The sequence below is a fragment of the Bos javanicus genome, chromosome 9, assembly GCF_032452875.1.
Source record: "Bos javanicus breed banteng chromosome 9, ARS-OSU_banteng_1.0, whole genome shotgun sequence".
Classification (NCBI taxonomy): Eukaryota; Metazoa; Chordata; class Mammalia; order Artiodactyla; family Bovidae; genus Bos; species Bos javanicus.
In genome coordinates this window covers 42537255-42563627 of record NC_083876.1, presented here as the reverse complement: position 1 = coordinate 42563627, position 26373 = coordinate 42537255, and the positions used below count along the sequence as shown (strand labels likewise).

At 41.5% G+C, this 26373-nt stretch overlaps 1 protein-coding gene across 2 annotated transcripts in view; it reads left to right on the top strand.

The window, feature by feature from the left end:
* Positions 1 to 26373, top strand: part of SOBP (sine oculis binding protein homolog) — a 164528-nt gene that overhangs the window by 42585 nt on the left and 95570 nt on the right. For both annotated transcript variants that reach the window (XM_061427668.1, XM_061427667.1), the window contains exon 4: positions 1026 to 1177. In XM_061427668.1, the coding sequence (XP_061283652.1) occupies positions 1026 to 1177 (152 nt within the window). The remainder of the gene's footprint in view (positions 1 to 1025; positions 1178 to 26373) is intronic.

Below are 26373 nucleotides of genomic sequence, written 5' to 3'. Positions count from 1 at the left end.
TTACTCAAAATATATTTTATTAAGTGACTCACTTTAAAAGCCTTTGTTTGTCTTAAGCAATAATATTTGTGATATTCTGAGCTTGTTGTGCCAGTTAAATTTGTTTTTTTTCTCTTACAAAGGACAAGAAATACAGTAGTTAAAATATTGAAAATATCTGTCTACCACCTAACATTAATCTAAGTGTTCCCACGACATGGGTAGCAGGTTCTACAGAAGCTACTAGGACCACCAGTGGCTGAGAATGATCTGGGCAGCTGAGTGACCTCAGGCCTCATGGCTGACACCCCCCATTACCAATCCTCCATCCAAGGACCATGAACCACATCACCTGGAGGGGAATTTGAATCAGTCCTGCGCCTCCCCAAGGATAGCCGTGAGGGAAGGCTGTCTCATAGCAGACTGCTGAGTGAGCTGGGATACTGCCTTCCTTCCGGAGAACCTGGCCACTCACACCTTTCCTTTCTTTGACTGACCCTATATCACCTGGAAATCGTTATATTGCAAGAGTCAACAACACCCCCTTTCACGTAACAGTAATTGGGAACACAGCAAGATTGAGCCTGGCTCCTGACTGTCCCAATTCACATGGGGACATCACTTTTGTAGGTTAGCACTGGGCAACCCACTCAATATGGATCTTGTAGGCTGTCAGCAGTACCCTTGAAGAAAGGAGTCACTTTCCAAGCTTCATTAGTACAGAGCCTGGTTTAACTAGGCAGAATAAGCATTTGTACCAGGACAAGAAGCCCTGGGAACCCTCGTGGCTCTGCAGTCATGCTTTGGTTTTTAAATAAATGATGTCTTTTGGAAACATAGGAGCCAACCAAAAAAAGAAAGAAAAACGAGAGAGAGAAAAGCAGTAAGTCTTTCCACCAAGAGCTGCCTGTTTTCCTAGGTCAGAAAGTGGTGAGGTACTGAAATTAAGATCAGACCTCAAGTAATTCTCTGAGGTTCAGGGTGTGTCTAAGTTTGAAGGGATGTTTGCTTCTGATATGAACATTTTTCTTATACTTTTATTATAGAAGATGATGTGTCAAATGTACAAATAATGTGTGCCTGGTGCCAGAAAGTGGGAATCAAGCGCTATTCCCTGAGTATGGGAAGTGAGGTGAAAAGCTTCTGCAGCGAGAAGTGCTTTGCCGCCTGCCGACGAGCCTACTTCAAGAGAAATAAGGTAAGAGCACCGTAGAGAGAGGCGGCCCATGCAGGCCTCACCGCCCCGTGCGCATGCGCCTCTTAGCTTCTAGCTGAATTCACTGCGCACCCCGTACTTTGATTCTTTCTGTTTTGTCTGTTCTCTTTCTCTGTCATACTTAACCTTCTGGATTAAAGAGCCCCCTTCTAATGTGTAACCTGTCCTTCAATTTCTCTTGTCTTGGTGTTTGAATTCTGAGAGGGTGAATGAATCTGATGAAGACGCAGTGGTACCCTAAGTGACAGTCTCTCTGGCGGTAGAGTACTAGACGAGGGTCTGTGAAAGAGAAGTGGTAGGAATTTCCTGTCGAGGCTGAAAAACTAGCCACAGAAGCGTGGCCAGAAAGCTTTTAGTCCGCTCAGCTTTATACTTGTTTGCAAGGTGAATGTTGCTCTGGCTCTTTCCAAAATCCGACCCACAAATTCTAATCAGGAAAAAGTCAAGTTTTTCTTGACACCTTACATTAAAATTGATTGATATTGAGAGAAGATGAAATAATGAATATAGGAACCAACCTAGCTCACACAGCGAAGTGTTTGTGAGAAGCATGGTGGGTGAACACAGGAACAGCCATGGTTATGGTTTCTTTTTTTGTTTTGCCTTAAGACATCTCAGATCTGAAAGTGTCCTTTTAGAATAGCGTTAGCCACCATTGATGGGAAGTGGAATGCATGATGTTTTTACAATCAACATACACACTCAGTTAATTTCCTGATCTTTTAAGAACCGCTATTGCATTCTGCCACTAATAATTGAAGTCAATTGCTAGTTCTTGATTTTCCATTGATCTGCAAATCTTCCTTAATTCATAAAATCGTCCACATTTTGCTAAGCATTTCCATTAAACAATGTCAAAATCTGTCCTTCTTTGAAGCAAACAGTTACTGTTTTTTTAAGTCTGATATTTGCAATCCTGAAATGCTAATTTGGGGCTCACTGCATTGCAAGAAGCACTGTTGCAGCAAATTATCTCCTTCAAATTTGGGTCACATCATTCGGCCAAAAAGCATAATGCCAAAAGAATTAGGCTGCAGAATTCAGCGAGGTGGAATTTTAGTAGCAGTCTCTAAGAATTAGTCTCATAATCTTCACTGGAACAGGGAGACAAGTAAGGAAATTGGAATTCTTTTGGGACAGTCAACAGTTCACTTTCCCCTGGGAGGGGCCTCACGGGAGGGGCTGGTGAGGCTTTAGAGGAGGGTGGTTGGAACAACGCATGGGAGACACGTTTTGTTTTAATATTTGGGGATTAAAATGATCTCTGAGACCCTGAGGCTCCCGTTTTGAATGCTGAGCACTGGGGTAACAATCACAAGAGTGGGCCCAGAGCTTTCATCTTCAAAGCCGTACTTACCACAACAAAATACTTTGCATTCCATCCCAGAAGATGGCTATAGAACAGGGGTTTTGTCTTTCTATTATTCCAAAGGGTTATGGGTCTGAATCTTGATGGACTGCCTGTAGTGAATAAAATCAGGCAAGATAAATTTGTCACAATCCTGGTAATACATGTTGCACTTTGCACAGTGATCCAACTTTTTAAGCCTTTGATAAAAGGTATCTGATTCAATATGAAAAAAAAGTCCATATAATACATATCATATATATAAGATATACATATTTATAATTATAAAGTTTAAGGTCAAACTGAATTTAAAATTCCATAGCATACAGTTTTGAAAAATGGATAACTGGGAGCCAAGATAAGAGTATTTGGAATACTTAGTAGGTAAAATCAGCAAAGGGAGAAAGACCATTACTCTTCACTTCCTGCAAGTAGTTATTGGGGTAGTTCTTTGAATATCCTGTAAAACCTGGGAGCGGCAGTGACTTGACGTTTAGCCAGTGACTTTGAGGGCTGACCCCCCCCCCAGCCCATTAGTGTACATACAATACCTGTCATTTCTGCAATCTTCATGCTTATTTATGTATTCCAAACCTCTGCCCCACTAGACGGTGTCGTTTTTCAGATAGAGAAATAAACTGGTCACATCGCTTGCTAGATTCTTTTTTTTTTTTAATTTCAAGAGTGTTATCTCTGCAACAATATCCTATTGTATTACAATAAACATGTACAGCTGCTGCATTTCTGTTAACTGATAGGATTTTGTGGTCATTTCATTTAGGGCTTGGGTTTCCTAATGGATTGTATTAGATACCAGTCTCCATCCTGCCATTTCTAAGAACTGCTGTACTAAGCCCCAGGGTGTTCCTCACTGAAGACAATAGCAAATAGCTACTTCTGTTCTTGTATCATTTAACAAAGTCTTTAGTCCTCATTATTAAGATTGTGGACTGCTTAATCTTAGAGGGCAGAATTCCTCCCATTCCTACATAAAAGATTTTCTGGCTAAATTCTACACTTTTAAATACTGAGAAGTGGATGGAAAACAGAGTGAATAATGTGTATGCAGAACAGAATTTTGCCTTAGGTATAATGTAGAATCTAAAAAAACATGTAAAATTAACTATGTTGTAAATTGTGCTTTATAATGACAGCCCACTTCTTGGTAGATAGCATGCTGGGATCTAAAAATGGTCTCTAAGTTGAACCCAAATTGCATGCATAACTTTACAAAGAAAAATCCTGGTAGAAAAGGTAGCTAATTAGGAGCAGTATTCAGCTGACCTCTGTTTTGTGTCTGAGCAACACCTGCATTTGTGAATGTAAATTGGACAGCTGTGCCTGTGCTTCCCCTGCCATCCTCTTCACAAATGCTTGGGTATAAAGGCAGGAACTGATTTTCTGCTAAAAAACAAGGACAAAAATAGCCCAACTCTCAGAATGAAGGCCCGCTGAAAATTGGCTCTTTAAATTTCATTTGCTTCTCAAACCTCCTTTCTGCTGGGGTCTCTGTGTTTGTTTGATGGAATAGGTTAAGAATGACACATCCCTCTCTTCCAAACCCTGGTGCTGTGAAGTAAGAGGGGATGGAAGGAAGCCAAGTTAACCCTTTGTGGCATGTAGGTTATAATTTTAAACCAACTTAAAATTCAATTTGAAGAGTAATTTGGATTGCTGTAAGTATGTAGGCTTTCTTCGGAATGCTTCTGCTAGAACTGTGAGTCACAGCTGTATTCATTTAAGGAGCCCAACTACCAGCTTACACATTTCAGGATGTTGGCTCTAGGAAGTGTATGGTGTTGATTCATAATCATATTTCATAGAATCCTTATCCCCAACAGGCTCGACTGCTGACTCCAAAATGTTTGAAACAATGGGTAAGACAAATACTTTTGTAGTCTGTGGGCATCAGCCGAACAATGGGATGTCAATCTCATTACTTGATGCACTGCAGACTTTTCAGGGAACTAATAGCTCATTCTTTTCCCAGCCCCTTCTTGAGGCCACAAGTAGAGAAGAACTTGAGAACATTTCTAGCCTAGTGTTTTCCCTAGGAGTTGGAAAGTCGTATACTCCTTAGTGGTTTTGTAAGAGATGCTGAAGTGTTTAGTCCAACTAATACCAGTTTTACTTTGCACAATAACAGACACTTAAAAATATTCTTTCCTAAGGGAGTGATGCCTTGTAACCATTATCCCACTTAAAACAAGAGTAACAAACAAGACCACAAATAGTAGTCTTTTCCAAATATCCTGTGTTTGATCTTTTTCCTTCTGCATGGGAAATATCCTGTTGTCTAAACTGATGTCTACAAATCAAGCAAGAAATCAAAATTCAAGACAAAAGGCTAACACAGGCAACGTAAGGAGGTTTTCTTTCCTTGTTCAGATACCAAATTTATAGGGGTCTCACTGATACTTTAGTAATAGACACAAATTCCTAATAGCACTGAAGTTTTGCTTTTTGTTCTAATTGTTCTGTAATTTGAGATAAGAATAGATGGAAATACGTCTTCAGTATCACAACATTGCTGTTCTTCCACAGACTATAGTGGGAAATATCTATGTAGATAAGAGATAAAGATGAATTAAAAATAAAAAGGTTATATAGACAGAAACAACATTTGCAGATGATATCAATAAGATCTTCATAACAATCATGGTAATAATAACAAATATTCAGTGAGGAGAATATTGTATAATAAGCATTTCCTTTACTTTCAAGCTATATTGCTGGATACACAGCATGTATCATCATAGTATTTGGAGTTACATTTTGTTTAGACTATTGGGCTGTTTATTAAACTTGAATATATCCTGGGGAAGATTCTCAGTTTCAGACCTCACTATAGAACCTAGTAGTGCAGAAGAAATGTGTAACAATTGCCTTGTTAATCTAGTGATTAACCTGTCTACTTTTTTTCATTTAAACACCTGCAAGATTTAATTTGCAAAATGGCTATCATTCATGAAGGTTTAGGGAAGGACATTAAATTACCTGTAATTAATGTCCCAGTTGCCTGAAGCTTAGGCCACGGACTTGCTTTTGCCAGTTGTTTGCAAATATTCTTCATTGACAGAATTCTTAGGGAGCACCAGATTTCTTCCTGTAGATTCACCGTGTTTTTATGGGGTGCCATTTTTTTTGGTGCCAATGTTTTTATGGGGTTGAGACTCTATGACTATATAGCTGCACTCTGGCCTGAAGAATGTCTGCTTTGGTTCTGCATTGTCTTCGAACTGTGCTGCGAGCCTGCCCACTGCCTGCCTATAGAGTGGCCGCTGCCTCCCAGGACTTTAACCCACAGGCTCCGAGGCTGAGTTAGTTCCTTTTCAGTTACAGCAAACAAAGGTGTCCTCAGGAAGCTTTGGGGGAAAGAATAACAAACCCACCTGTTTTCTTGTTCTCTAGTATTTTGAAATATGGGATGGAATATTGATGAAATTCTGCAAATAAGAACCCGTGAAAAAAACACCAGCAGAGGAGAGGAACTGTGTTAGTCCTTTGAAACACATTCAGGGTAGGGGTAGAGCAAAAGAATTCTGGCCAGAGAAATAAGAAGCAAATCAGGTTAAAGTGATGCCTGGACCCTTGAGGAGGGACAGAAAGAGTCTGAGGGCAGAGCTTCTGTAGGCCAGGTAGGATCCAGTGCCCTAGGAAGCCATCAATCAGAAGCTTGGGGGAGAGGCATGCGATCTTGAGTTTATCAGAACACTTGAACACTACTTGAGAGACACTGAACTCAAGGGACCCCCAGAACACAAAGAGAATGGGGCAAGCAAAAGAAAAAGGGATCACAACCATGTACTGAAAGAAAGGAATAGCAACCATGTCCCATAGTTTTGAATGGGCTACATGTTGGGATATTGTGGGGAAACAGAAATAATTTTAAACTATTACCCAGAATAGATGTCAGCTTCTGAATAATATTAGATATTTTAGATTAAATATGAAAAGATGATTAAAACTCCAAAATAGCTTCAAGCACCAATACTCTATTCAATGTTTCTTTTCAATGAGCAGAAGGAAGAGGGGCTACTTTCCATAGATTCAAATCCCGTCACCCAGAGACTGATACACAGGGTTACTGACATAGATGCTTGAATGTTAATTTTCAGACAGTCTCTGGCCATCCTTCTGGTGATAGCTAATGCTTTACACTTAAATCAAGTTTTTCTCATCTGAACTGCCGGTAATTATCCAATCCATCTCAAAGGCACACTCCCTTTTCACATTAACCACAGTGTCAGATTGCATCAGCTGCACTGTGCTCCGGTGGCTGCGGCTGCACAGTGATGAATGTTTGTGCTGAGTTCCTCGTCCGGTGTCTGTTTGGTTAGTGGGCAGTTCAGGGAAACAAATGATTAGGAAGGGTTTAGTTATTTGGGACCTGCGTTCTCCTTATTGATCCAGTCACTCACATCGTCAACTTTCTCACCTTGCTGCTAACAGTGTTTAGGTGTATCTGAAGAATGAGCTTTTGAAGAAATGGCTCATTTTCTTGTCCTTCTCCAGTCATCAGCTCCATGAAGCTCAGAGTTAGTCTTTGTGCTGATTTTAAAAGGAAGGTGTCATGCAACTGTACTAGTAACGACTAGGAGGGGGAGAAGTTTCTAAGAGTGCTTAGTGCACTGTCTGGAGAAACCAAGAGAGATGATTGTGCATTTTCCTAGGATTGTAGTTATGCTCTGTAAATTCAAATGCTTCGTTAAAAACGTTAACTGTCTAAATAAGTGCATGCATAAGACAGGCCAGGTGGCTTGCTTTGAGATATTTTAAGATAGTAGTTTGAGTCCAGAATTTCTCTCATACACTTTTGCAATGTCTGGTCATAAAACCTAGTACGCCCAAGAGGGCCATATGCAGGAGATGCAAACTATAGGCACACCCGTGGTTATTTTTATTTCTCTCCCATCTCAGTACCTCTGGATAGCTTTTGTACACATAAGCAAAAGTATGAACTGGGCAAGCCACGTGCAATTTTTTGTTCCTTGGGCTCTCTGCTCTTTGTTCTTATTCTCACAGATTAGGATAGAGTAAAGAAAATCTTGCAGCAGAGGGCCACTTAATTTCTGCCCCAGCAGCTCAGACTGAGAATGGGAAATTCCCTAGGTTGCTATCCACTCTTAGGGTGGCCATGCACACAGTAAAGTCTAATGTCTCCTGACAGGCTGCCCTTGGAGGTTACAAATGCCAGTCTGTTGTATTCTCTGTAAACACAGGCTGTGGGCCAGAGCAGGGGCCTACTACAAGCTCTGGAAGGCAGATCAATGGTTTAATGAATCCATAAAAGATGCTTGAACTCTGCTGCAATTTACTGAGCACTCTAGTTAAATGAAACTCCTGTAGTCTTTAGCAAAGATGGAGATAATCAATGGCCATAGATAGAAGCCAGCGTCTGATAATCACAACCTCCCGGAATTTGTGTTGTGGTCTCCTGGCTAACAGAGTGTTAGTCAGGTCAAGGCTCTGGAGCTCACCACATCTGTATTGATCTTTTCTGAGTGTTTGAGCTGAATTTGGCCTGGAGATGACATAAGTGTAATAGTGCTACTTCTGTGAGAACTGTTTTTAAAAGCTATGAGATATTATTTAAAATAAATTTTTCTTAAGGCAGAATGATTAAGCTCAAGAATTATATTTATTCTAACACGTGGTGGCTTTGAAAGGCATCCCTGTGATGAAAAGTAAATAGGTGAATAAAATTCATTCTTGATTAAGTCCTCAAAATGTCAAATTGCACAGTGTTAAGAGCCCTGATTAATCCTTCTAAGGTAAAATATTCCTCATTAGTTTGCTATGGTTAAGGGTTAACCTCTTCTATTATAAATTCAGATAGTAATGTATTTAATGTATTTCCTGCTTAACTCATCTTCTAATAGAAGAAAATATAGTTAGTAGATGTGCGTTTTTTTTCAAATGTGCTCTGGAAACATACTGATCTGTGAGAGAGTTTTGGATGCATGTAGGAGAATTCTTTCTTAAATATGCTGAAAGGTATTTGAAAGTATTTAATCACTTTTGATTGTGAGAAAACAACTTTGGAATGATTATTTTTCTCCCACAGAGATAGTAGATTTTATGACAAATGAAAGATTTTGCATCCAATTTTTGTCACAAAAACTTAAACTGAGTTTAAGAGAGTCTGCTCTCTTAATGCAGGCTCCTACCCCAATAAGTATATTTGGGGGGTTCAATGGGTAATAGGAATTTTGAGGTATAAAGACTGCTAGTCTTCTTCACAGGCGAATATCACAAGATAAATTGGTGATTTCTATATGGATCCAATAAATAATATGTTATCTTGTATTCTGTTTTGATAGAAAGGTTGCATATTATTTATAATGTGGCAAGCAGTTCTGTGACTGCACATCCAATGCTTTGCTATAAGAGCCTTTGAAGGCCCTGATACTTCCTGTGATCATCTGTGGGATTGCCTGTTTCATAAGTGGGAGCAATTTAAGTTGTTGGTGTCAAATGCTTTAGAGATACAGAGATCCAGGAGCCGGTGAAATAAAGCTGGGCAAAAGGTAAAAACAAGGGGGATTTGTCCAACCAGAGGCAAGTGCCTCTCTGCTGCTCTTTTGTTTGTTTTTGGCCAAGCTTAAGGAAAAAAACCTTGTTACTTATTCATCCATTCATTTTTAGAAGGTAAAATGAAAAGTATATTGAGCTCCTATAATGTACTGGGTACTATTTTAGGCTTAGTGGCTACATCATTGAACAAGAGAAAAATCCCTGCCTTAAAGGGACTTACAGTCCATTCTTGAAGGGAGATAGATAATATACAAGTTAAAAATATGTATGTATTGAACACAATTTCAGGTAGTGATATATGCTATGAAGAAAATGTAGGGTGAGGGGATGGATAGTGGTGAGGTGCTATTTTGTACATGATGGTCATAAAAGTTATCTCTGAGGAGGTGAAATGTGGGCAGGGACAAAATGAAGTGATGGAGTAGTCATGTGAAGCGTTTATAGCAGAGGGCTCCAGGGAGGGAGCGAGTGAAAGGCAGCGGTCAGGCAGGAACAGTTTTGGCATTTTTGAGCAATAGCAAGAAGGCCATTGTGTCTGCAGTTGAATGATCAAGGTGGTTAGTGGCCAGATCATGTAGGGTGGAGAGGTAATAGTTTGGATTTTATTCTAAGTATGATGGCAGCTATTGGACGGTATTGAATAGGGTGTGTGACATCTGATTTTTGTTGTTGATTGGATTTCTATATCAAGGAAGTAATAGATTTAAGATCCTGGAGGCAAAGGGGATTTTGAGAGTAAGAAAGGCAACAGCATTCCCATCAAAGTTGGGTGTGTCTGGCAATAGAAAATTTAAAATATCATATTCACTGAATTATTCATTCGTAGTTATGAAACATTTCCCAGTAGCAAAAGTGTGTTGAACCAATTTAGGTTTCTTTTTCATTTGTTCTTTTTTTTTGGGCACACTGTGGGAAGAAATGAATGAAGGATGGATGTTGTTCGTTAAATGATCTGACACAGCAGTTTTCTTTCTATGCAGTTGACAAGGCTTGCTCCCAACCTAATGGGGAGGTTAAGGCCTCAGGAGGCAAGCTCAAGTGCCATATGGAACTCAAGTCTTGTCCTGGGAGACATATAACATATACAGGCCTTCTCAAGCTCTACCCCTCAAAGAAGCATGATGAAAAGGAGGTGGAAACTTTGAAGGGACCATCTTTGGATCAAATTATTTAAACTTTATTTAAATAAAAATTATTTAAAGTTTATTTTAAGTGTGTTAGTCACTCAGTCGTGTCCAACTCTTTGTGACCCCATGGACTGTAGCCCTCCAGGCTCCTCTGTCCATGGGATTCTCCAGGCAAGAATACTGGAGTGGGTTGCCATTCCCTTCTCCAGGGGATCTTCCCAACCCAGGGATCAAACCTGATCCCTGCATTGCAGAATCTGCATTGCAGGCAGATTCTTTACCATCTGAGCCACCAGGGAAGCCCAATTTATTTTAAGAGTAGACTGAATTTGGTGACTGCATACTTTTAGGGTGTAGGACTTCCCTGGTGGCTCAGACGGTAAAGCATCTGTCTACAATGTGAGAGACCTGAGTTCGATCCCTGGGTTGGGAAGATTCCCTGGAGAAGGAAATGACAACCCACTCCAGTACTTCTTGCCTTGAAAATCCCATGGATGGAGGAGCTTGGTGCAGGCTACTATCCATGGGGTCGCAAAGAGTTGGGCACGACTGAGCGACTTCACTTCACTTCACTTCAGAATTTTTTAATGCAAGTAGCAGAAGACCCAACTCAAACTGATTTAAGAAATAAAAAGCTTCTTTTATCTGATGGAACTGTAGAGTCCTAAGCTAGAGTATACTTCAGGGTAGGTTGATCCTGCAGTGCAATGGTCTTATCATGGTCTCATTTCTTCCCACTTCTATATTCTTCTGGATAGAGTGTTGACCATATTCCAAGGCAAGCTCCTCAGGGCCATGGAATGGCTAATAACAGCAATCAGGGATAGATGTCTCTTCGTTCACATCCAATAGAAGACAGAATGCGTATGGCCTAGTGTTCTGAGCAAGAATGTTGAAATTCACACTCATTGTCTGTGCTGAAGTCACATGCTTAGGCCTGAATTTGGGACTGTGACCAGAGCAATGGATATTTGAATTAGCTTGAGCCAGTGATGATTTCCTTCTGACAATGGAGTTGGGCTCATTTTCCTCTAAAGCCCAAGGGAAGCTGCATGGGGGAAGGGTAGCTACCAGAATGAAAATCTGGACACTTTTTAAAGAGGGATGAGGTCAGTGTGATGGCTGATGATATGTGCCAGCAAATGTCCATGAGAGAGAAGGAGAAGTGATCTCATGATGTTGAATTCTTTACACAACAACCATGTCATGCCCATCAACTTTTGTCATGTGGAAGGACTCTGAAACCCGTATGTGGACTGAAAGATAAAAATGTGGTTAACATTCATCAAAGGGCCTTTAGATGCACTACCTCATCTCTCCAGGACCAGCTGCTTTGACAAACCCGATAATTAGAATGTTGGTTTTAGTGCCAGGACCAAAGTGCTGACTCTTTTGATTCTTTTTGGAGTCTATAGAACACGAGATTGCACAAAGCTAAGACAAAGGGACTGTAGTTAGCTGTTAGATATACTCATTTAGGAAGAGGAACAAGGGTGCAGTTAGAACAGCAGATAACCCAGCATGTGGCTTCATCAGTGTAGTGGCCTGGGAGATGTTGGCCATGGCCCATATTGGATGTGGGGAGTCAGATGCCTGGGACTAGATGGTGATGGGATGAGGCTGCTGTTACCCATCAAGAGTTAGCCTGCTTGCCTATACATTTAAACTTCTCTCTCTCTGGCTGAAAACTGAGTCTCCTAAACTGAAGGGAAGGGAGAGTGTCCAAACAAATTGTGATTTAGTCTGAGGCTGAATACAAGTTCAGGTGGGCAAAAGAGCAGAGACCTTGGAGACTTCAGCTTTCACAGTTATTAGTTAATTAATGAATCAATCTAACAAATATTTGTTCAGTAGCTACCATGTGCCAGACACTGTGCTAGTCATTGGAACTACAGTGGCCAATAAATAAATAAATAAAAGACCTAGTTACTGCCCTCATGAAGCTTACAATCCAGTGGGGGACAGAGATTTGTTTAAATAAGAATGCAGTTGTGAAATTACCACTGTGGCAAGAGCTATGACAGTGTGGGCGCAGTGCTGTGAGGGCCTCTCATAGGGAGATTTGGCCAGTCGGGAGATCTGGAAGCTTCTCTGAGAAAGTACTGCTTGAATTGAAGTCTGAGAGATCTGAAGGGGTGTTAAGTAGGGGAAACGGGGAAGGAAGAACTCACTGGGCTGAGAACACAGCAGCATGATTTCCAGTCCTGGCCCTAGTTTGCTGCTGCTTTGCTCATTTCAAGTTCTTTGGAAGGAATGGAATTTTACCTACAAGCAAGAGAACAATTGAACAAATAAACATTGCCTAGGACAATAATCTCATTTATCCATTTGTTTGTGTGTTCATTCATCCATTTGTTTATTCATCCCACCAACCTTTAGAAATGCGTGACTTGCCTGCTGGCCTCTGCCTTCTTTGATCCTTCACTCAACCTCATAACTATAGAGTTCGCCCATTCATGGTACTAATTCATTTCAGGGAGTATATTGACAGTGCGTAACTCCTGTGGGTAGAGGCAATTTGTAAATAAATAATAATCAAAATAAGGATAAGACTAAGAACCCAAGTGTGTTTAGTTATCAACTATATCAGAAAAGCAGCAATGACAACAGAAAAGATTGGGTAAAAATGTGCTGATTTGAAAGAGAGCAATAGTGTTATTATTGTCTGATAGATATGGTTGGAAATAAACCTAACCCCTTTCCACCCCCTACCCATGACACTTAGTGTGGAAAGAGGTATGGTTTTGTTATAGAAAGAAACCGTAGAGCTATGTTGGGCTTCCCTGGTGGCTCAGATGGTAAAGAGTCCACCTGCAATGCAGGAGACCTGGGTTCGATCCCTGGGTTGGGAAGATTCCCCTGGAGGAGGGCACAGCAACCCACTCCAATCTTCCTGCCTGGAGAGTCCCCATGGACAGAGGTGCCTGGCAGGCTACAGTCCATGGGGTCGCAGAGAGTCGAACATGACTGAGTGACTAAGCACAGCACATAGAGCTATATTAACATTAATGTTGAGGGCAGACAGGAAGTTTGGGTGATGATATATTCCAACAAAGAGGAATGCTTATTGACACGCAGCTCCCCAGACTACACAAGTTGTTAAAGTGGAAACAGAGCAGCTCCTCTGCTGGCATGCCAACACAGGGCGATTCTCAGGGCACAGTGGTGTGGTGAGAAGTGAGGAATCCCCGCCCTTTCTCTGGATTCTTTGTTTCAGCCTCTTGTTTCATTTAGTGGCTAGGATCAGGATGACAAAGCCATAGACATGTGGTAATAATAAAAAGGAGGTAGGTGAATCAGATTTAATGTTCCTGGGTCTTACTGGGTGATGTGGACATGGCTATTCTAAATCAAGGGGTCTCCACCAGTCTTCAGGATGCCAGGCAGAGAAGGGGACCCTTATCAAGCTCCGTCATGCCTGCACCTGCCTCAGGAGACTGTGAATGGAAACCCAGTACAGTTCAGCTGGAGTCAGTGGCCCCCTTTCAGTTCCAGTAACTTCTGAAAACTACATATAGTGACAGCCGTCTCCAAAAGAGGCTGATTTTAAAACTGTGATGAAAATGGCTAACAGCAGGCTGAAGGTTAAAGTAAAAAACTTAAAAACCATAAAATCTGCCTGGAGGCTATTTAAGCAAACTGTTTTCGAGGCACAGATGGTTCATATACCTCTGAGCCAAAAACAAAAAAGTAAAAAAGGGACAGTAAAGCTGGCGTGATTAAGCAGACAAGTATGAAAGTTTTATTAGTACTAAAAAGGCATCCTTTAGAAAAGTGAAAAATCTGTCTCAGGAAACTCAGAAGACATGTTAAAGACCAGTGAGAAATGGAGAGGGCAAATGGATGACATTTCAAAAAGCAACCAAAGATGGCAAAAACATGTAACGTGTGTAAGTACCTAGGGTATCAGAAGCTGTGCTCCTAGGACATCAGAAAGCAGTGTGAGAGAAAGATGTAGTGTGTGGAGAGTTGGGTGTGGCCTCCCTGTCCTGCAGAGCAATTTTTATAGGGAATTCGATGCACCTTAAATGGTGAGTTGAATCTCCAAGAAAAATCAGCTGAGGCAAATTTGAGAAGCTTACGTGCAGTAAATCAGAAGGTCCAAAGCTCATGAAGGAAATAAATTACGATGTTGCTATTAAAAATTGTAAGCATACCTGAGAAGTGGGAACTCACTGCGTGGGAGGGCCTCCAGCCTCTCTGGGGACCCCAGAGTGCTTAAGGGTGCAGTCGTGCAGTGCGTTCCTTGCACGTGCAGTGCAGGGGCGTACACACGCATACACAGAAAGTCCCCAGACTTTAGGTTGCTGATATTCTGTTATAATTTTGAGAGAAGTCAGATTCTGAAGAATCACAGAACAATACAGAGTTTATAGGGTTACCGTTTGAGAAACCTCCCCAGAGGAAAGAATATAGTACTTGTGTTTCAGGTTAACATTCAATATAAACCTAACTAAAAAGGACCAAGTGGCTTCCCTGCTGGCTCAGATGGTAAAGAATCCGCCTTCAATCTGGGAGTCCCTGGTTCGATCCCTGGGTGGGGAAGATGCCCTGGAGAAGGCAACGGCTACCCACTCCAGTATTCTTGCCTGGAGAATACCATGCCCAGAGGAACCTGGCTGGCTACAGCCCATGGGGTCACAAAGAGTCGGACACCACTAGTGATAACACACACACACACACACACACACGACCAAATATAGCCTTGCAAAATGTCAGGTAAGTTTGGATTTTCAAAAATCTAAGTAGTTCACTTAGAGTTTGGCTGACTCCCTCTGAAGGGACCCTTGAGGAAAATAAATAACCAAAGGCAAGGAATAAAGCCTAGTCTTGGATTAAGAACCTAGGTAGGGAGTGGATGATATTCCTCAGAGTACAGTTAAATTAATAGCATTCCATCTCAGGGGTTTATATTAGGAGTAGTGTCACTTAATATACTGATTGCTTGTTTGGGAGTAGATGTCTAGGAAGGAGGAGAAGTTTGTTACTTTTCTCTAAGTTGCATTCATTTGAAACACCACAGAGGAATATCTGCAAAATATCTCTATCCCCCTTGCCCCCTCCCCCTGCTAACCTCTGCTCTACAAACATATAATAAAGTAACCTGACATCAGATGCAATTCCATTCACTGAGCTGTCGGCTAGCATGATGATGGTGGTGGTTTAATTGCTAAGTTGTGTCTGACTCTTGTGACCCCATGGGCTGTAGCCCACCAGGCTCCTCTATCCATGGGATTTCCCAGGCAAGAATACTGGAGTGGGTTGCCATTCCCTTCTCTAGGGGACCTTCCGCAGTCAGAGATTGAACCTGCATCGCCTGCATTGCAGGCGGATTCTTTACCTCTGAGTCACCGGGGAAGCCTGTGAGCTAGCATAAGAGAATGAAAAGTTTCAGTTTCCATACTACTTGATATGGCCTATCTCTCAGCATCTTCAGAGAGGGGAACTTGGTCATGTGTGAAGGGAGCTCAGTTGTGCTCCTTACCTAGACTAAAAACAAAACAAAACGATCTTTGGCTGCATTAAAGACAGGTTTCTAAAGTGCACAAAAATACATGAGACCATATGCTGATAATCAAGTTTTGTCCCATCTTCACAGGAAATGTGAAGTTCATTCTTCTTTAGCCTGAGTTTAATAAAAGGCTAATGCTGAACTTTAAAAGAGTTGACATAGAGGATTAAATACATTTTCATTAGACTCTAGGCTATGCAAATATGGGACACAAGAGCCTGAAAAGATATTCTGTTGAGGACAAAAGAACCAATAATAAAACCAAAGACTTGGTACAGATAAATGTAATGATAGTATACTGTGCCTCTTAACACTCACAGGTAACCTTTGCAGTTGGTCACCATGGAGAAAGACTGGGTCAGACTTCGTGGCAGATGGTTTAATACATAGTGCATATATTAACCCACCGAGGCAGCCCTGGAAATGCAAGCAGGTTGTTAATGATCGTGTATAGCAGTCGTGAGCTGCTTCTGCTCTTGCAGTAAGGTATTCAGATGTCATGCTTCAGGGTTCAAGTTGATGAGTTTCTGGGTTGGGAAAACATTTTCCCCTTTGTGTTGCAGTGCACAGCTGATGAGGCATGCTTCAGGGAAGGGGTGATTTAGACTATGTCAGCTGGATGGAAGGGAGACAAGGTGGACTCACATCCCAGGCCCATGATTTAGTTTGACTTCTTACTTCTGGTTAAAATGGTACCAGCGAGAGTACACAGAGTGTGAGGAATTCGTGAAGCAAATGTGAAGGCAGTGGACATCACTGCTATAAATCTAGTAAAACTTAGAATCTGATTAGCAAGTCAATACTGATTTAAAAAAAAAAAAAAAGAATTCCCAATCCTATAGCCTGTTAGCACCATAGAGAACATGTACCAATGATGTAATTTTCATTTTCCTATATCCTTAATTGTTTAATAAGTAAAAAAAAAAAAAAAAAAAAGTACTGGCTTCCCAAATTCCAGAGCATTAAAGTTGACTTAAAGAGTGGTAAGGAATCCGCCTGCCGACGCAGAAGATGCAAGAGACACAGGTTCAATCCCTGGGTCGGGAAGATTCCACCAAGTAGGAAATGGCACCCCACTTCGGTATCCTAGCCTGGAAAATTCCATGGGCAGAGGAGCCTGGTGGGCTACAGTCCTTGGGGCTGCAAAGAGTCGGGCACCACTGAGCAACTGAGCACACAAAAGTGAATTAAAAACAGATAAACGCCAGAGAATTAATTATGAAGAGGCGTACTCCCAAGGCCAGGGATGGAGCTCATAGAAATTATTTGTATTTATTGAAGCTTAAATCAAGACAGCCAGAATTAAATAGAAATTCGGGAAGAATTGGGTGAAAAGTTTAGAGGCCTTATCGTGTTTCATTTAGGGCATTGTTTTGTATTAAATGTGATGAGAGAAGAAAATTAAAGTGCACCAAAGTCAACAGAGGCGATACTAACATTTCCATTCCCTGCATGCAGAAGTTGCCTCCTCATTCAAGCCGTTTTGCTCACTTCCTCTGCATTTCTAATGCAGCCATTTATTACTTACCAAATATCAGTGAAATTTAATTCTTTGTAACTATGAAATTCAACTCTAGATGAGGAGACGTTTGACTCGCCAGCACCTGAATACTTGGTCTGGGGCTGACAATGGTGTTGTGGATCTCAATTTCTTTCTCCCAGTGTATGCAGGGAGATAGGAGGATATATTAAAACCTATATCAAAGTGATTATTACAGTTTTCCTCCATCACCTGTGCTCTCCAGAGACATCCAGGGCCTGGAAGTCACCAATCATGTTGCTTTAAACCAGCTGTGCAGGGTGTGAGAGGTAGGGACGTGGGCCTCACTCATTCCTGCATAGCCCCGCACTCGTGGGGCTCCTCCCTCCCACACCTGGAAGGCACAGCTTCCTCTCACCAGGGACAGGAAGAAGCTGATTGCTTCCTTCTTGGTTGTGGGTCCTGAAATAACTCCCTCTGTCACTCAGCCCCTCCCCAGGGGCTGCTGCTAGCAAGACTAGGAGCAGGGGGACCCAGTGCTCTTGGCTCGGGCCAGAATACTGGCCTCGGTTGGGGAAGTGAAAGGCTGGAGAGAAGCACAGGGGTTTGGGTACAGATCATGTCTGTGGGGCCAGTGAATGAACCAGCAGCTCAGTTAGGTTCTCCAAGGCTGGACCTGTCTCAGGGCTGGGTGCCATGGAACACAGAAATCTGAGCCGTGGTTTCTGCTCAGAAGAATGTCTGCTTGAGTGTGTGTTTGCCTGTGCTTGCGTGGAAATTGACCTCATGCAGCACTTCTTTTCCTTTACCCACTTATGCTTCATCCACAGCACACTGGGCAGTGCTGTGTAGCTGGGGAGACAAAGGTAAATAAGGAGAGGTCTCTGCCTCCAAGGCTCTCATTGTTGAACAGGGGAGACTGACATGTAAACAAATAATATGGTACAAGGCAGGCTGAACAGATGTGGGTAAGAAGAACTGGGGCCCAGATGGGGCCTCCTCCAGCCCAGGGGCCAGCACGAATGAACACATGTGAGGATGGAGACCAAAGTGTAAATTCAAGAAATGGAATGGCCAGGAACAAAGCTAAGGATGGTGAGGCAGGAAAAAAGGCTCTGAGTCAGGAACGAGAGCTCCACATGCCACATGTTAAAACACAATGGTATAACCCTTACTGCCATTCCCACGTTATGTTTTAACATTTTTAAAACGTTACAGACATTATAGGAATACTTAACATCATTCTGTCTCGGTTTTATGGGAAGCTGCTTCTACAGGAGAGAAAGGAAGCAGGGAAGGAGACATCCCACAGGGCTCAGGACAGACATGTAAAGAGTCGCATGGGTATCTGCACACTTCTTGGACTGCTCAGAATGAAAGTGCTGTTAGGAAGCTTCTCCAGCATCCTCCTCGTTCAGACGAGAAAAGAGAAGGGGTCACACAAGTTGTGAAGGGCAGATACCTCAGTTACTGCGAGTAGGGTGAGGTCTCAGAAGTCACCACGGGTGGAGAGTGGTAATGGTGGTTGTCTGAAGAGCGGTGGAAACCGCTCTTCTGTCTAATTAGAATATCAGTATTAGTAAGTGCACATATAAATTTTATGAAAGGGCTTAGTATGCTATTTTTCAAGCTTTTATTTTCCATGAACCTGTGGTGAGAAATAAATTTCACTTTGTAATTTAGTATACACTCTCCCATCAAACAACGCACACACACACATAAGCTCATACCATATTCATGTATCTAAGTCACTGATGCTGGCAGTTTCTTGATTTTACCAGAAAGTGTCATCAGAAGATTTTTCCACAATTATGTCATAACTGCAACCTGGCTGACAGCAACTGTAAGATGCATCACGACTTTAGAAGTGTTGCAATGTGAAAAAAGGTTTAAGCTTTAGAATACACAAAACAGGGTATATCTATTTAAAACTGAAACAAAAGTTTCATGAAACAATACTTAATTTTCTATGTGATGTACTCTGATATTTTCTGTTTTGTTCTGTTCTATCTCATTAAAAAGTTGCTGGTTGGATCTCATGAATGGACTGAGAACCCAGCTTGAAAATAGATGAATAGATAGATTTGTATTAAATGTAATTAAGGACTTCCCTGGTAGCTCAGCTGGTGAAGAATCCACCTGCCAATGCAGGCGATGCAGGAAATGTGGGTTTGATCCCTGTGTCAGGAAGATCCCCTGGAGAAGGAAATGGCAACCTCATACTGGACTGTGACAACAGTCCAGTGCTTGCCTGGAGAATCCCATTGACAGAGGAACCATGGAGTTGCAAAGTTGGACATGACTTGAGCATGCACGCACAATAGGGACCCTTCAAGTTCTCACTATTGGATTCTCCCTGACCTTAACTCTACAATTTTACTAGGTTAAATTGAGGTATTCCTATCAGCTATTCTAAACTTTCATTGTGGACTGTCTTAATTGTCATATGTATCCCTTAAAATGGCCTATGGGTGCCCCATTTATAATTTGTTTTCAAGTATGCATTTGTCTTGATGGAGAACTTAGAGTGATGGATATACTGATCAGACAGGGAAAAGAAATCTCACATTTAAAATATGCTATGCCAATCTCTTGAATCAGGTGAAAATGAAGTAAAGGAAGGTAGAGGTGACTTGGTGAAGAAAGCCAGGGGGATGGAGGGAAATTGGACAGGGAGGAGAGGTCAGAGAAGAGGTGTGAAGGAGGAGGAGCAGCTTCCCAAACAGCTTCCACTGTAGTTCTGAGTCTTGGGCCAAAGGTGATGAGTTAAATGACCGGACTATCCAACATTTGGCCTGGTTTTCTCACCACAGTCAAAGAAACAACAGCCAGGCCTGTTGCAGGCCAGAGCTGCTCAGCTCATCATGACATGAGGGTCATTCCTCACAAGGGCTGGCAATGCCAGGGGAATTGTTTGGGAGGACAACTTGGCTGTCAAGGAAAGAGTGGTTGAATCTAGGTTTTAGTAGGTTGATGAAGAAATGACAATGAAGGCTTTCCCCATTTAAATAATTCTATACTCACAGCTAGATTAGACGCAGAGTGAGGATGGAGTGGGACATAAACCTATAGAAGCTTGTCTGGGGCAGGGGTTCTTAACCTCTTGTTTGAATCATGGCCTTCCTGGGTAATTCAAGAAAGCATCAGAGTAGATGTTTTCTCTAGGGAATAAATATACACACAGATTTTACAGATAATTTCATGGGCTTTCTGAAATTCATAGACCCCTTGATTCCAGGTTTAGAGTTCTAAGTAAGGATTACAGGAGGTGGGAGAACTCAGCTCCCCATCTGTTCTAAAAGTTAGAGTTCTTCCCTTAAACCAGAGATAGAAGACAAAAGGTTTTCTGACCTGTGCAGCCTAGAATAGAGGTTTGGAACAGGTGGAGGTGAGAGGTAAATCCGTTAGCATGAGAGACAATACAAGCAGACTGTGGGTTGACTGCTACTGCTGAATGTCCCCAGACAGATTTTTAGAATAAGGGTCCAATGGGACTTCCCTGTAGCTCAGATGGTAAAGAATCTGCCTGCAATGCAGGAGACCTGGGTTTGATCCCTGGACTGGGAAGATCCTTTGGAGAAGGGAATGGTGGCCCACTCCAGTATTCTTGTCTGGAGAATCCCATGGACACAGGAGCCTGGCGGGCTACAGTCTGTGGGGCCACAAAGAGTTGGACATGACTGAGCGATTAACAATACAATATAATAATAAATAATAATTTCTCCCTTAGTGACAGAGATGATGCTCCTCCTTTAGGCCTTGAGAATCAAGTGGCACATTTTTTAAATCAATTTGTCCAGTACTTGGAGCAGACAGATACTTCTCAAAACGGATGTCATTAAAGTCACAAAAACTAATAATGTTATGGACAGGTTCTTCCATCTGCATTGCAGAGACATAACAGATGTGGGGAAGCCATCAGTCTTAGCAAGATACTGGATTAAATAACACTTGATGCCTGGATGTCCCGTCAGATGCCTTGTAGTACTTAACCAAACTCCTTGCTACTTTTAAAGGAATTTAACTGCAGCCCATTTAATGCTCATCTCCAATGTGAAAATTTTAGATGAAGGCTATTTAGTTTAATTTACCAAGATGTCCCTTCATGTTTGGGGGAGAGGAAGCAGGGCCGGAGTCCATCGGAGCTTCCCCTTTGCAGAAGTCTGGAGGACACGTGGCACAGAATGGCCTCTTTGGGTCACGGTGGCATTTGTTAGGTGAGAGCAGTGCCACCCTGCTTCTGTCTGCCACTCCCACTCTGGATAAAAGTATCATTCATACCACCATTCTGCAGACACTGGAATGGTCCAAGCACTGACCATTCTTTCTTCAGGGCTGGAGGGTGGGCTAGGGAGAGACTGTAGTTCTAAGACTGGGACTGTAGATGGAAGGCCTTGGTCAAATCCAGCAGCTTTGTGCTGCAGTTAGATTTTTGTGTTTTTTTTTTAACCCCCTTCTGAGGGAAATCTGTGATGACATTTTTTTTTCTCTGCACAGGTGCTAGAATGCATTGCACAAATACAAACATATCCCACTTCATGAGAAAATTTGGAAGTCATTTTCCTTCCATCTGTCTAAAGTAGACTGTGCTCTAAAACTGGCCATGCACCCACCCGTTCTCCCACGCACCTTCCTGGTGACAAGGAGGAGATGGCATTGTAAGAGCAGGAAAAAAAAAAGATGAACCCCAGGAGGCATTTAAAAGGATGGCTTATTAGTATCATTTGGGCAGCTATGAATAACACATGGCCGCTTCTGGGGCTGCATATGATGCCCAGAAGAGTAGCCTGGGTTTTCCTTCCCTCCCTCCCATTCCAGTGTCCCTTTATTAACAGATCACTTTCTCCATGTAATTTCCAACTCCCTGCTGAACCTGAGCATCCTTTGATCACAGCTGCTTTTCCTGTATCCGAAGTGAGTTCTCACCCACATAAGGTAGGTAAGCAGTGCTCTTTTAGAAAAGGGAGGTCGTTTCCAGAGGCTGCTGCAGCTGTAAGCGCTCTGCAGTCAGACAATCAGAGGCCCAGCGGGGCACCTTCCGAGCGCAGCTGCACGGCTCTCCTCTCGAGCTCTCCAAGGCCCTGGACCCTACGTGCGGATTCCAAGCTACATTTAACACAATTGCCCATCAGCACTTAGGAAGCAGTTACCACAGAAACCCAGCAGAGACCAATTAGTCACATGATTAAATTAATTAAAATAACCCAGGGCGTCTGCCATCTTGCCTCTTTCTGCTACAGATAGCGCCTGACCCAGACAGAACTGTAACTGGTTAGCAACACTGTTGTGTCTCTACATCCTAGAATTGTCTTCCTACCACGGAAGGGGGTTCTCATGATTTGCTTTTCTTTCCCTAAAGAACTCTCTTGGGTTGTTTTGGAAGATACCCCTTCCCTATAAGCCAGGCAGTATCAAATTTACCAAACATCAGATTTCATAAACAATGGGATTTGTTATGTTGGGGATAAGAGGATTTGGAAACATTTCCAGTTGCACAGTGGAAGACTTTCGGAGGTTCTTTAATGAGGGCTTTAACAATACATGCCAGAGAGTGCGCTGTAATATGCATTCACACTTGGCCTGAGAATTCTGTGGTGAATCAGGGAAACCAGACCTCAACTCTGCTTGTTAAAGTAATAGGGGTGTTATAACAGGGCACAGGTAACCTGTGTTCTAAGATGGTCCTGAGTCAAGGATGGTGTGCAGAGATCCCACTCAGTGGGATTTGTAGAAGGCAGAAAACCCACACTCTAAAGCTAATACAGTATATCAGTGCTTTGTCCTTGGTATGCTGCTATGCTATGCTAAGTCACTTCAGTCGTGTCCGACTCTGTGCGACCCCATAGACGGCAGCCCACCAGGCTCCCCCGTCCCTGGGATTCTCCAGGCAAGAACATTGGAGTGGGTTGCCATTTCCTTCTCCAATGCATGAAAGTGAAAAGTGAAAGTGAAGTCACTCAGTCGTGTCCGACTCTAGTGACCCCATGGACTGCAGCCTACCAGACTCCTCTGTCCATGGGATTTTCCAGGCAAGAGTACTGGAGTGGGGTGCCATTGCCAATGACCTAATAATGGCCTCTCCAAAACCTCCATGCAGTCAGAGGTTTTCTGTTATATCAGTGCCATACTTCTACATGCATACACACAAATCAGCTTACTCAGACTCTCACAGGGCTCACGGTAGTGTGATTTCCACCACCTTAGCCACTTTTCTGGAAACCCTCCTTATCCATCGCACCTGAGAACAAATGACTGAACATGATTTAGAGATACCAAATGAGATAATGGTGTGGTTTCCCAATTCTCTTTCTTTGTGAATTGGCTTGACAGAATGGCCTGAATTAATTATTTAGTCCAACTGCATTAATTTTTGCCTAACAAAGCTAGTGGCACAGTCTCATCCACAATCCTTGACTCTGAGCAGGAGAATCCTGGTTATTATACACGAACAAGAGGTAGCATGTAAGTAGTCAGCTGGGGCGGATCTTTTGGCAGCTGTAGGCACTGGCCTGTTTGAACTTATTTCTTCCTGGGTGAATCAGAGTCTAGTCAGACCTCAGAACAGATGTGTCCATCTGGCAGTTCTGAAAATCAGGTGACTGATAAAAGAAAGCTGCATGGTAACTCAAAAAGCTGTGGCCTAACCTATTATGGAGTGAGCCTTAAGGGAAATCAATTGATGGGATGTCACTAGTAGCAATAGTAAGAATAAGAAGACAAGATTCTATCACATTTTATCATTTACAAAACAGTCACGTCCCTCCAGGCTTGGACTTAGCCTTTCCTCTGATCTTCACCAATTGTGTTATTTAATTACACATATTTTGTGTACACTTGGTACATTCACTTTGTTACTGGTGCAAGGATTACTTTGTAGATAAACATAGTATGAATGCAAAGCAGAGCTAAAATTAAGGGAGAGAAAATGTATTTCACATTTTAGAAAGTTTTTTTCTTTGAAATAAACAAAAATGAAAACATATGAAACTTTCTTTGCGTATGTAATTAATAAATACTTCCAGTAGAGGTGATTTGAAAAATAAAAAATATATTTTAACTATTTATTATTAAATAAAATAGTTAAAATATTTAGTGCCTCTGTGAACCATAGGCTTACTTTTACCAGCAGAAAGCTGTTTCTGTTATTTCCATATAAAATTTTTTCTCAAGCTATGAAAAATTATGGAATATGCAGCCATTTAAAAACTGTTAACAGCTACTCTTTTGAGAATGGCAAAACGAACCACAAATCAAAGTGTGTCTTAATTCCTATAGTTGCATATCGGGTGTGGTCAAAATTAGTCAAACTTTCAGAAAGTTATTCTAAAGTGTTTCAACAGATAGACACTGAGTGCCAAGAGATTTCACATTGCTAACATTTTGTACAGACCAAACTTGATTATCCAGGAATTGAGTTTTCACAGCAGTGCATGGGTTTGCCTATCATCATCATCACCCTAAATTCTGGCTGCCAAGAGAAACTTTGAGGGACCAAGATTGATTATGGAGGGGATATTAGTTATGCATGTTCCATTGCAAATTTTAGATTAGCCTTTGTCTTGTGTGATTCAGACTTCTCCCATCCTATCAAAGAGGAAAAGCAGAAGGTGACTGCACAATTTTTGAATAATTTCCCCCTTCATTCTGCCTCCACTTTCCCATGTCTTATTAATATTCACTGTATGTCAACAAGAATATGAAATCTGAATGTTTTAAAGTCACAAAGCTAAATGCAGGATCAATCCTGATATGCTTCTGAGATTGACACATTGTGAAAAAAAATCACAAAGTTAAATTTCTATGAAAATTGGGATTATAAGAAGTGGTTGCTGCCTGTATTGATTTTTAGCCTTTTCATTTGCTCTTCCTAGAAAATCTTGGTTCTGAGTACTTACTGACACACTTAAATTGTCAAGGAAATCAACTTGAGAGAAAATGAAATATTTTGGAAATGAGTTTGTGTGTCTTCTATTTTCATAAAGATCTAGTTCTTCAGTAGTAAAGAGACAGGGCAATTTGTGGAACTGCATAGTGGCTCCACCATAAATCTTGTCAGGAATGAGAGAGTGTATAAATAAATTAATAAACAAAATTATATTAATAAAACTGCATAACATCAGGGCTACATGTTTGTTCCAGTGTACTAATTCATAGCACACTAGGGAAGGTGAGAAAAAAAAAATTAAACTCACTCTAATGACATTAAAAATTGAGCACTTGTTGTTTTATTCAACAAATATCTATTAAGATCCTCAGTCCCCATCACTCTTAACATCTTTCGACTGCTTTTCTTTTCATAGCATATAATACTACTGGATATCATATATTTTTAATAGATTTATCTATTTGTCTATTGTCTGTACTTCCCATCGTAATAAAACCTTATAAAGACAGCAATTTATCTGTCTTGTTTACTGGCATATCCCCAATGTTTAAAATAGTGTCAGCCATATAAAAGAATCTTGATAAATATTCATTGAATGAATGAATGAACTAGGTCTGAACTAAATGATGAACTCAATAAACTAGATCAGACTAGGATCATGGAAAGGAATGTTAATTTGTTTACCAAATTAGATGAATTAAATGTTAAAAAATCTAGTTTATAGGCTAATAAAAGTGAAAGTTGCTCAGTTATGTCTGACTCTTTGCAACCCCTTGGACACGTGGCCAGAATACTGGAGTGGGTAGCCTTTCTCTTCTCTAGGGAATCTTCCCAACCCAGGAATCAAACCCGGATTTCCTGCATTGCAGGTGGATTCTTTACCAACTGAGCTATCAGGGAAACCCAGTAGATAACCTCATTTTTACCATCAAGTGTTGGTTGCATTTTTTTAACCTGGAAGGCTTCAATAATAAGTGGTAAATTAGTTGATCGTTGTAGTTTTTCTTTTTCAATATGTAAATCCTTTGGTACAAATAATCTAAATGGATTAAAGATTAAAAGATTCAGATGAAATTAATTTTAGCCAAGAAAACAATAGAAATAGGCATGAAATAAGAAAAAGAGGAAATATTGGGAAAAGACAGAACTACAATGTATGCATAATCCTGTCTGAGGTAAATGGACCAAGAGTCGGGGTCCTTATTCTCCTGATTGCTTATCCACATGGCTTTGTTCCCGAATCATTGGGTTGTATAAAACCCCTGCAGATGAACAAATCTGTCTTCCCA